Source organism: Hippocampus bargibanti, linkage group LG20 (genome assembly GCF_051943395.1).
Source record: "Hippocampus bargibanti isolate YZ-2025 linkage group LG20, ASM5194339v1, whole genome shotgun sequence".
NCBI classification, from domain to species: domain Eukaryota; kingdom Metazoa; phylum Chordata; class Actinopteri; order Syngnathiformes; family Syngnathidae; genus Hippocampus; species Hippocampus bargibanti.
The window spans coordinates 10,688,558-10,700,603 of NC_142753.1; the positions used below are offsets into that span (position 1 = coordinate 10,688,558).

At 44.1% G+C, this 12,046-nt stretch overlaps 1 protein-coding gene and 1 long non-coding RNA gene across 2 annotated transcripts in view; one reads left to right on the forward strand and one right to left on the reverse strand.

Annotated features, from left to right (window-relative positions):
- Window positions 1-12,046, reverse strand: part of LOC148883139 (uncharacterized) — a 253,706-nt gene that overhangs the window by 222,846 nt on the left and 18,814 nt on the right. The window lies entirely within an intron of this gene.
- ahdc1 (AT-hook DNA binding motif containing 1) lies at window positions 354-7,496 on the forward strand. The gene is made up of 5 exons (XM_089023913.1): window positions 354-532; window positions 891-1,990; window positions 2,101-3,707; window positions 3,784-5,278; window positions 6,403-7,496. The coding sequence occupies exons 2-4, from the start codon at window positions 959-961 to the stop codon at window positions 5,270-5,272; spliced, it is 4,128 nt and encodes a 1,375-aa protein (XP_088880039.1). The 5' UTR covers window positions 354-532; window positions 891-958; the 3' UTR covers window positions 5,273-5,278; window positions 6,403-7,496.

The following is a 12,046-nucleotide window of genomic DNA, read 5'->3' on the forward strand; positions in this document are numbered from 1 at the left end:
GAAGGTCCCGCCCCCCTTGTTCGTGACGTCTTTGCCTTGCCCTAGAATCAAAACAATGGCTTCAGATTTGGAGAAAATGCTTTCTTGTTCCTAATCCAGTTATGAATATGATTCAAATAGTTCTGAAGAGGAAAGCATAAATGTTTGCAATCAATTAAAGAAGTCCTTCCGTATCAATTCGAGCCGTCAATCAACTGTCGACTTTTTTGATTTGCCCGTTGAGGCAGTAAAAGCGGATCCGCACGCATAGCAAGTCACATTTTAAAATAATGGCAGCTTCATATTGTAACTCGTCTCTGATACTCTTGTTTTCTACTCTGCCTTTCTTCACCTTCACCCTAGCCACCCCACCCCCCACCCCACCCAAACTCCCCACCCGCCCCCCACGGACATTCATTCCCCCATCCCACGGCTACTATGGGCAACGTAAGGAGGAGAGGGGAGGTGGCTGAACAAGTTGCTGCTGCCCACTGCAGTATTGATGACCCAATGATCCCCTGCAGAACTCCACCAGCCGGGCAGACAGAGTGAGGTGAGCCTCGGAATCCGAATCAGCCGAGAAGCCCACGACGGCGCCCGCTCGACTGGGTCCTGAATGCTAAGTATGTACGGGACTAATTGTCATGCTGCGACGTGGGCGGGATACTTCATAAAATGAAATACACGATTGTATAAAACGCAATGCAAAAAGTCTTACAGCAGATTTGTTGTTTTATAGACTGTTTTATTTACTCTCCTGCAGTTGGGGAGTAGGCGTCAGTTAGAGGAGGTGGACTTTTAATTTTGCGCGTTTTCAGAGGGCTTTTTACAGTTACTACTTTTTTGTTTGTTAAATTGACAGCTGCTGAAGAAAAAAATGGACTGAAGAACGTGACTCTATGTATTTCCAGGTCTTTAAATCTCCTTGACAAGCTGCAGAGGACATCCAAATCAAGGTCCACTTGAGCATGTCCACTGGATGAGTGTTCCCTTCGCACATTCGGACATTGGACAAACTAGTCGTCCACTAGTGGGCAGCGCAGCAGAAAACGCCTGCGTTGGCAAAGGGTCTGACCCTTGGCCCACAGGGGTGCAGGCTCACTATGAGCTGCTGCCGGTGACCGCTGACCCTTCCTCCGCAGCCCCTAAGCTGGCCAACGACGTTCACCCGCAGCGCAGGGGCGGGTATCGCACCTACCCACCAAAGCGGCGAGCGACTGGCGCGGTACCGCCGGGAAGCATGCAAACACACATAGACACACCAAGCCTTTCTCATGCCACTTTGGACTCTTGTGGCTCTGTAGAGGCCCAACAGTCCAAATCCCTCAGCCAGACGTCAACTCTGTCATTGTCTTTAGCGCTTGGCAATCATCCGACTTCCGCTAATCGGGCGCCGGGGCGGACCCTCACCTCCGAAATGGATACACCTGGAAATATTTGCCCCAGCACCAGCTCGTCGCCTCTCATTGTGGAGGCCGAGAGGAAGTACGCGCTGCGCAGCTCCGGGCGTTCCCGTTTCCCCTGTCATGTGCGCAAATCCTCCCGCCTACGCCGAATCCCGGAGGACAGCAAGAGGAGAGCGGAGAAGGGGAGAGAAGATGAGGAGGCGGTCGACAGTTCTGATGAGAATATCTGGGGTGTTAAAGAGGAGCAGGTGGAGGAAGCGGTCCAGAACAAGTCACAACCATCCATGGAGATTGTCATCCCTGCAGGTCCCAGCCCTGCAGACGTTCCTATTGCGCTAACCGTACCCAAGCCCATCCCCAAAGCGTCTCCAAAAACTATTCCCAAACTCGGGCACAGACCTGGACCAAAATCTCGCTCTAGACCTGCTCCCAAGTCCGTCCAAAAACCTGGTCCGAAAAGTGTTATGAGACGGCGTTTGGCAGCGCAAGCTGCCTTGCAATGTGCTGCCACGGATCGCCCCCCACCTCCAATACCAGTGCCAGTCGTGAAAAAGGAGCTGGAGATTTTCTCTCCCAATGGCCGGAGGTGTGGACGTTTTGTCGGAGTGAGTTATTTTACATTTTTGGTGCTAAATAAAAATGTTTTGCATGTCTGGAAGAGGTGTCATGACAACTTTTCTCTACCTGTGTTTCACACATTTTCTGTGCTGAACAGGTGAGGAAGATCGTGGTCAAAGTGGCTCGCATTCCTGTCAACTTAGGACGGCGGCAGAAAAGCTACAAGATCTCCAATTTGGAACCAATCAGGACACCGGAGAATGGTGGTACTGCGGAGGGCCCACAAGTGGTTAAGGAGCCAACGGCGCTCCTTCGCTTGAAGAACAACGGCAAGAGCGTCATCGTCATGTTCCCACCTGGAGAGCTGCCTCTTATTGTTAAACGTAGGCGAGGGCGACCCCCCAAACAGTCGTTGCTCATGATAGCAGGGGAGGGCCCCGCTCCTTGTGGCGATGGAGACCAGATCAAGAAGCCTCGAAAGAGGCGACGGACTAAACTCCCTTGCCCCTATCCGTCATACGGGGACACAAATGAGGTGACGACTGAGCATGGGGATGTCCTATCAAAACTGGCTTTTTTGAACCACCAGCCGCCCTCCACCGGCCAATGCTCCCCCCACCGCTGTTGGACACCGAGCGATTCAGAAAGTTTCCATACAGCATCAGAAAACCCAGGAATGCCCACCCTTCTACAACGGATTACTGGGTCCAGGCGGCCTCGGGGCAGCAGAGGAAGGGGTGCCGGAAGGGGTGGGATTGCTGCAAAGGGTGTTGAGGACAACGAGGACAGCAACAGCACCTTCTGTGAGTTCTTTGTCAAAAAGCGCAAACCGAGCACCCTTTCTGAGCACGGATTGCCGAGGAAAAGGGGGAAGGGTGTCGGTAGAGGAGGTGGTGTGGTGGGAACCGAGTCTGGAGGGGAGAAAGCAATTAGAAAGAGGCGCGTAAGGAAAAATGGTGCATTGGAAGGAGAAGGCGTTTGCGTGGGAGATGAATGGCCCAATGGGTCTGGTGGGTGGGGGGAAGAGGATGCTGAAAAATGCTACCAGCTCTGCGGATCCACAAGAGGGGGCATTTCCTCCTGCGAGGTCAGTAGGAGAGGCGCCTACGGCCGCGGAAGCAGAGGTGTCCGGCAAGCCAGGGACGATTCCCAAAGTCTGTTTGCGGGATATTTCCGATCCTTGCTGGACTCTGATGACTCAAGCGAACTTTTGGACATCTCACAATCAGACGGACGGAAGGCTCCATCCGGTCAGAGTTATGAACCATCGGGTCAAGCGACTGCTCACCGCTGGTCCCCAGCCATGTCGAAATGGGGAGCCAGCGGGGCAAGTTCTGCGGCGGACCCCTCTGCGCAGACACACTGCTCCTCTGGCGGGCCTCCTTGCAACTATGCCAGCCAGACTCAAATTTCCCCCACCCTCTGCCCCTATCCAAAATCCAGTGTTTCGTCCCTCTCGCAGTCTCCGAGTTCCCCTCACCCTGCTGGCTATGGCCAGTACTCTCCCGCCTATGCTGCCTCCTCTTGTGTAGGGCCCCAGAGATCCTCGGATTGCAGTTTTTCCTATAACAGCGGTGGCAAGACTGGAGTGAACGACCGTGGTCAGGTGGGTTACTCCGGCTACCAAGCAGGGACCAGGAAGGGCTTTGGTGGAGGTCCAGGAGCAGGAGGGGGTTACATGGCAGTGGCCAAAGGTAGCCCCTTTAGCTCCTCCTCCTCACCGGAGTGTTACAAACAGTACAACAGCAACCAGTGGAGCTTCAGGTAAGTCTTTGTGACAAAATATGCAACTACACAATGTCCTGTTTTCTAATATTTTGCCATGTGATTCATTTTCTAGACAAAGTTGCGGTGGATGGTCAGCAGACAATTGTGGGCCTCACGTTTATCACGAATATGGTTCAAACGAACCTAAGAACATCTTGGACATCTCCAATTACACCCCGCAGAAAGCCAAGAGGCCCCCTTTCCCAGAGAGTCTGTCAGAATCTTCTTCTGACTCCTCTCATCTCGGTTCAGGAGCGGCTGGAAGCGGACCTCCTTCCATGGGGGGAATCTTCAAGCAGAATGAAACGGTCAGCGGGGACGGGGTTCAGTCCAGTCTGTCCAGCCTGGAAAAACTTATGATCGACTGGCATGAGAGTGCTTCTGCGCCATCCTACAACTGGAGTCAGAATGTTCTCTTCCAAGGTGGCGGGACCAGCAAGCCCGGCCGGGGGCGAAGGAAACGGACCGAACAGTCGGAAAAAGAAGGGGGCTCTGTTTTACACTCGGATTCCCCATCCAGTCCCTCCCCAACACTCACTACTAAGCGGGGAGGATCAGGAGGACGCGGACGAGGGTCCAGAGGAGGCAGAGGGGGCTTATCTGGGAACACGAGGGAGCGTCTTTCCGGATCCAAAGGCAGGGGGAAAGCTGCCACAACTTCTTCAAGTCTGGAGGCTTCTGGCTTATTCCAGGAGGGTCTGGACTACTATAGCGGGGACAGTAGCAGCCTCTCTCCCTTGGCCACTCCCAATTCCGCACCCCCTTCCAACTACCTCCAGGATCCCTCCGAGTACCCCTCCCCTTATTCCGCCCACCCCTCCACGCCATCGTCTGAGGAACGATATCCAGCCTTGTACCCCGGGGAGTCCTCCTGCTCCATGTCACCCAGTGTGTCTTCGCCCCCTTACCCCTCCAAACCTCAATCCTACCCCCTGGTTCCTCCTAGAAACTTCTCCCCATCCTGCTCCCCTCTACCACGTGTAACACCCCACTGCAGCTCTGCAATGAGCCCCTCATACCGCCCACCTCCTAAAGAAGTGCCATTCTCTCACTACGACTCGCCCAGTTACTGCAGCTCCCCCTACTGGTACGGACAAACGTCGCACAGCAGCTCCCCCAGCCCCAGTACCCACCCACACACGAGTCCGCACGCGAACACTCACGGGAATCTAATGGTTAGCCCAAACACGCACATGAACCCACCTCCTCACGACCCGCAGCATAACCTGAGCGCCCACGTCAAACCCTACGCCGGCAACACCCTCGCTCACACCCACGCCAACAATCACTCAGCACAGGCCGTCGCCCACTCGGCACCATCACTCTACGATGACGGCGGCGCCACGGCTGTGCACAGGCATGAGCTGATGTCGCGACAGGGTCTCCTGACACCACCGCCATACTCCAAAAGCGCACTGGAGGATGACTCCGGCGTTTACTCACTGTCCCAGTTTTCCTGCCAAGCCATGGGGCACCGCTACCCGTCATCGCAGGGAGGCGGGGTACTGTGCCAGCTTCTGGACAAGGGCCGCGATGACGGCTTTAGCGTGACCAGCCTGTAACAGCAGGTCAGTCATTTGTTTACTCACTCCGGGGAAGTCACGAGGATGAGGGTCATCTTTTGGGTGCGCCTTATACACTGGAAAATACGGTACACAGAACCCCTATCAAGTCAGCATGGTGGTACGCAAATCCACCTTGCAGTTTTAAAGGACAACCGACACCTCTGGACAAGTTGTTTCCATCATTTGTAAAATTACTTCAAATGACTTCTACTTAGCGTATTTTACAAGGATTCCATGGCATATAGCTATATTTTACGTTTTAAGACTCACGCTGAATATTCAGGAAGTCTTGTTTTCGAGTTGATGACGACGCCTGACGTGATGTCACGTCAGGAACGTCCCTGACCGAGAAAGCGACACACAATGCATTTTGGGTACTTTATTTGGTCTGCATACACCATGTTGCTCTGTGTTGATGGCGAAATTAGAAGGAAAAACACATAAATAATGCGAAGGTGAATCGTTGTGTGTTGCACCAAGACTACTAATTGCGGTCAGCACTAATTAGCCCATTTCCAACGAAGCTGGTGCGCCATCTTGTGCATTTTCTGGGTGCTACATTGCTATCATTGACGGCTCGAATTGATATGGGAGGACTCCTTTAATCGATTGCAAACATTTATGCTTTCCTCTTCAGAACTATTTGAATCATATTCGTAACTGGATGAGTAACAAGAAAGCATCTTCTCCCAATCTGAACTCTCTCAAGCCATTGTTTTGATTCTGGAGTATCCTGGCGTGACGTCACAAACAAAGGGGGCGGGACCTTCTGAAACTCGCCATTTCCGAGGTCATTTTGAAGTAGTTTTGGACACTTTAAGTCATTTTTATTTGTGTTTTGCATTTGACTAAAAATGTCAGCCTGCGTGTTTTGGGTATTTTAGATGCTATAAAACGTTTTTCTGATGTCAGTTAGGAAACCAAAAAAATGGTGTCGGTTGTCCTTTAAGATTCTTTCTAGCTGCTTTGGACCGGGTTATTGAGTGATGTGTGCTTTGATTCTTGACCAGTGGGCTGTTTAGACAGAAGCATGACACATTTTATCAAGACATTTGCAACCAATATCGTCATGTCAAACATCTCACGTCAATTTCTTCCTTTTGCTTTGTTCTCCTTTCTGCTTACAGATACGTTCAATCTGCCCTTTTCGAAGGATCCGTTTTTTTTTCCCCTCGCTTTTGTACGCTTTGACTTTTTTTGTCTTTTCTTGTGGAAGGCTGAAAAAGGTGAGAATTTTTAGCTGCCAGCTTTTTTTGGGGGGGGTCAGTCGAGCTTTAATTCTCCGGCATTGACAATCAAGATCAACGTGCGAACACACCCACAGACGCATGTGCACAAAGAATCACAGCAAATTGGACTCCAAACAGTCTCGCTTTCTTTCTTTCTTTCTTTTTTTAATCTCGTGTCGCTTTTTTCTCTCCCCCCACTCCATCGTCCTTCCTCACCGTTCCCGCCTCTTGCCACTGTGCACGCTTTGCCAACGCCAGACGTCCCTCTCTCCCTTCTTTTTGATACACCAGCATCTGTACATACTCCCTTACATGCTGTCTTTTACTGTCTTTAGTCCACTCAAAGGACCCAAAGACTCGTTTCTGTGTGCGTTTGAGCGTGTGCAGTCAAAGCATGTATGCGCCGTGCCGGTGGGGTCCTAACCTAGTGGGCTTTCTTTCACTCTCTCCCTTCTCCTTTCTGTTCTGTGGTCTCGTTGTCGTCGTTTGGTGTATTTTTTTTTTTTTTTTGTGATGCAAAATTTCCCTCCCCAAAAAAGCAAAGTTGTATATTTGTCCGTTATGTATGTACTGTATGTATGTATTTATGTACCTGAGGTGCGAAAATATTGAAATACACATTCTGTTCTTGCCATTGGTAACGGCTTGCGCGTCCTGTTTAATGAACCCCCTTACTTCGCAAGTAGGTCTTGACTTCCGATTGTCTGGGAGAGGAAACAAGAGTTCAGACGAGGACATCAATTGGGGGAAAAAGGGGAGGAGGAACAAGGCGACAAAGCAACGGATGAATGCTTGGGAGGAAATCGGACTTGTTTAAGATTTGTCACTTGGGTGAGTTGAGTCACGTCAGCTTTATTGTCAAATATGTTAATATGCATGACATACAGCACAGATGAAATGACTGTCCTCTCGGACCCGGCGTGCAAGGCATTTAGAATGACTTTAACAAACATAATAAACACGAAAACGGGAGAGAAAGGGGAGTAGCTGCATGTTCACGCGTTGGCCGTGTGTTGTTTTTCCACTTTGTAATAATAATAATAATAATACCACCACCGTCCAACATAACATTAGAAGAGAGAAAGGCGTTAACTACTCTACAAAAAGATAAAAATATTACTATTTTGCCAGCAGACAAGGGCAGATGCACAGTGCTTCTCAACACATTGGATTATGAAGACAAAATAAATAGGTTAATCAGTGATTCTAACACTTATGAGCAACTAAAAATGGACCCTTCCAATAGATACAAGAAAGAAATGATAGACTGTCTCCAAAAGTTAGAGAAAAGAAAACTTATAGATGTACAGATGTATTTTAGATTATACCCAGGAGAGGCCACGCCATGTATCTATGGCCTGCCAAAAATACATAAACAAGGGTTCGCCCTCAGACCCATTGTTTGTAGCATTGACTCCTCTTCATACAATGTAGCCAAATATTTCAAAACTATCTTAGCTCCGTTGGTTGGTAACACAGAATATCACGTAGAAAACACCACAGGGTTTGTAGAGAGGATCAAAGAACTCAATTTGGAGCCTGAGGATATAGGGCTGAAACTACCAGTAAGACTTTAGTTTGCTGACGAAGTTTCTTGGATGAGAAGCAAAACGTCCGACACCTTCAAAGAAGTACAGATGACGGCTGAAGAAACCTTTTCATCGATGGACCATTCCTGTACGACTGAGAGCTTACACAGACGTAATACTACTACTACTACTAATAATAATAATAATGATGATAATTTGGGAATGGCGCTCTACATCCTATTTTCAATTTCCGAATAAATGTGTGAATGGCAGTGAATGAGTTAATAGTCTCATTCATACTTCACCCCCCCCCCCCCCAAAAGCCCCCCTCTCATTTTTTTTTCAAGACTCTCAAACTTTCCCTTAATTTGAGTCACCAAATGTTATTCGTTTTGATTTATTTACACGGTCTAGACATGACGGAATAGATGAAATCAAATATTTGGGGTGGTCCTTGGGGGGGCATCTGTTCCCCATCCTGTCTCTTTTCACGTTTTTGGCCTTGATAAACTCCATCAATGCATCCTCTCAAAGTCCCCCCCTCCTCCCCTTACTTCTTTTTCCCACTCTTTTTTCTTGCTCAAGGCTAAACTGTGACTCATTCTTGTGATTCAACCCCCCCCCCCCCATCCCGCTACTTATCTCTGTTGCCATGGTGACCAAAGTGCTCAATCTGGGTTGGAGGGCACTGAGGGCAGCTGGAAGGGTTCTTTATGTACATTGGTGCATTAACTCTTCTCCTCAGGTGTTTTGGTCAATAGTCCTCAAAACTTTTTTTTTTTGTGGCATTGGACAGGTTGAAGCACCGCCGTAGAAACAATTTATTCAATTGATTGAATATATCTTATCTTTAATGAGTTTGTTACATTACCTTGTTTCAAACTCAGGTCATTTATTTTATTTGTTTATTTAATTTTGTTTTGCTTAATTTTACCTTATTTTATTTTTATTTTATTTGTATTTGTATCGTTCCTATTCTAATCTTATTTTATTATTAGTGTATTTTATTTTTATTGAATTTAGATTTTATATTATTTTGATTTTGATTTTTAATTTAATCTTATCTTATTTAAGTTTATTTAATTTTGTTTTGTTTAATGTTACCTTATTTTATTTTATTTGTATTTTTATCTTTCTTATTTCACCTAATCTTATTTTATTTTTATTGTATTTTATTTTTTTCTAATTTAGATTTAATATTATTTTTATTTTTAATGTTTTGTTTTTATTTTGTATCTTGTATTTTTTATATTATTTATATTTGAATCTTATTTTATTAAAGTTAATTTTATTTTGTTTTGCTTAATTTTACCTTATTTTCATTTTATTTTATTTGAATTTGTATCTTTCCTATTCTAATCTTATTTCATCTAATCTTATTTCATTTGTATTGTATTTTATTTTATTTTTATTTAATTTAGATGTTATATTACTTTAATTTTGATTTTTTGTCATTTTTTATCTTATTTTTTTATTTTATTTGAATCTTATCTTACCTAATCTTATTTTATTTTTATTTTTATTCTATTTCATTTCATTTAATTTCGATTTAATTTTGGTTTAATGTTAATGTAATTGCTATTTAATTTTTCTTTTATTGTAATGTTATTTTATTGTAATTTTCACAGTTATTTTATTTTATCTTTGATCTTCTTTTATATTTCATTTTATTTTTTATTTTATTTAGATTTCATTTCGATGTTATTTTATTTTATTGTCACTCTAACTCATATTTTTCTATAACTATAAAGAAGAATATCCATTTTACTATTTAACATACTCGGCCAGTTTGGTTGGAAGCATTCTTATTTCTATATGTGTGTGCTTTTCAAAAAACTCGCTAGCTATCTACCTCGCTAGCTGGCTATCCATTAGCTGTCTGGCTAGCTGTGTATTAGCTGGCTATCTCGCTGGCTATCTAGCTAGCTATCTATTAGCTGTCTGTCTATCTAGCTAGCTGTCAGGCTAGCTATCTATTAGCTATGTATTAGCTAGCTGGCTAGCTTTCTATGTATTTGAGTTACTTCCGAGTTGAGTGAACGCTGGCGTATGTGGCTGCCGCTGCTCACCCGCAGAAAAACATCTTAACAGTGACTGTAAAGTGACCTTGAGAGTTTTGAAAGGCGCTTAAAAATGAAATGTATTATTATTAAGACCGCAGTCGTCTTCATGGCTGCGACGTCTACCGCTTCGCTCACATTGGCGCCATCGCATATGTTGGTCGCCACAGCAACACTTTGGCCCGGTCGCCATGGCGACACAGGTATCACAACCAACCGGTGGAGATGCGCAGCAGGCACCACAGCGCCGTGTCGCGCGCACGTTGATTGACATCATGGCCGATCTGGGACACGCCATGGTAAGGCGCGCACACACACACACATGCACACTTTTTTTTGTTGAATATAGTGCTAAGCAAATATACCTTGCAGCCCTTCATCAACTCAAAGATGTCATACTTATGTTCCTATAGCAACAGAGCTCTGCGCCATCCGTGGCTGCCATGGCAACAGTTCCTTCAGGCTCATTTACGGTCCGTGGCCACAAGGGGGCACCATATCGCCACTATGATTAATCTATGAGGACGTTTGTATTATTGCTCATCATTTTATCATTTGTTTAAATAAAATACATAGTACATTTCAAGGCGAGGACGTACTTGGGATCAAATCCTCATGAATAATAGGGTTTTAAACGTCATTTTCAATTCAATGTACTATTTATAATTTATTTAAACATTACTTGAGATTATTTTATTTTCAATCTGTTTTTGCTTGATTTATTCAAATCCCCCTTTAAACCACCAATTAAATTAAAAGTGCATCCAAGTTGCTAATAATTACCCCAAATTAAAATAACGGAATAAATAATTTAATAAAAAATATACTAAAAAGAAATAAAAATTTCCAAAAATCCACTGGAAAATAAAAATAAAGTCACTTTTTGGTACCACATGCAATTGATTACCCTGAATTAAAGTCAAATGAATTTCAGATTAAAATTCCACATACCTTTATAAATTGTCAAAGTTCTACTGAACCTTAATACAATGTCAAATACAGTTTAAATGTCAAATACAATCCACTCAATTACCAAGTTTTCATTTTGCCATTAATTGAAAAGTACACCAAATGCACTTTAAAATCAAATTTTAATCAAACGGCCACATCGAAAATATTTAGTGAGCCATCTGAATGCACACAAGTGCATAAAATTATATCTGTCACTTTCTTTTAATAATTCCTGATGAAATACTACAATATACTGTTCTATAATATTAATATTAACATCTAAACCCAAATAAAAAAAACTTCAACAATTGGGGTTCATTCATACCTCTTAATAGTCCTAAAATAAAAATACAATTTCAAAACATCACAAATACATTAACTTCAATGTACAAATACCTGAAATAAAACAAATGAAAATTTGAAGGTAAAAAAATAACTCCCGACGTAGTTTTCGAAGTGAGGTTAATTAGAGGTCTATAAAGTAACCATATTATAACAACCACAGTCACACAAATACTTTTATATCCACTAAATTAATCATTTTTTTTCGTCGTTTTGCAATATTTTAGTGTCCGGTGTGTGTTTTCCGCCATCTAGTGGACACAAATGGATGGCCTACTTTTTTTTAGTCTACAGTGCAGTAAATAATAATACATTTGATTTCTAAGCGCCTTTCAAAACTCTCAAGGACACTTTACAGTGACATGATATGTTTTTTTCTGCGGGTGAGCAGCGGCAGCCACATGCCCCAGCGTTCACTCCACCCGGAAGTTCTTTCATTATTAGAATGAAGAAACAAACCTATAAATAAATATAGAAATATATATATATATATATATATATATATATATATAAACAAACAAATACATCCATAAATAAATACATATATAAATACATATAGGTGATATATAAATACATAAATAAAAAATATAAAAATACATAAATGAATACATAAATAAATACATAAATATACATAAACAAACAAATAAATACAGAAACAAA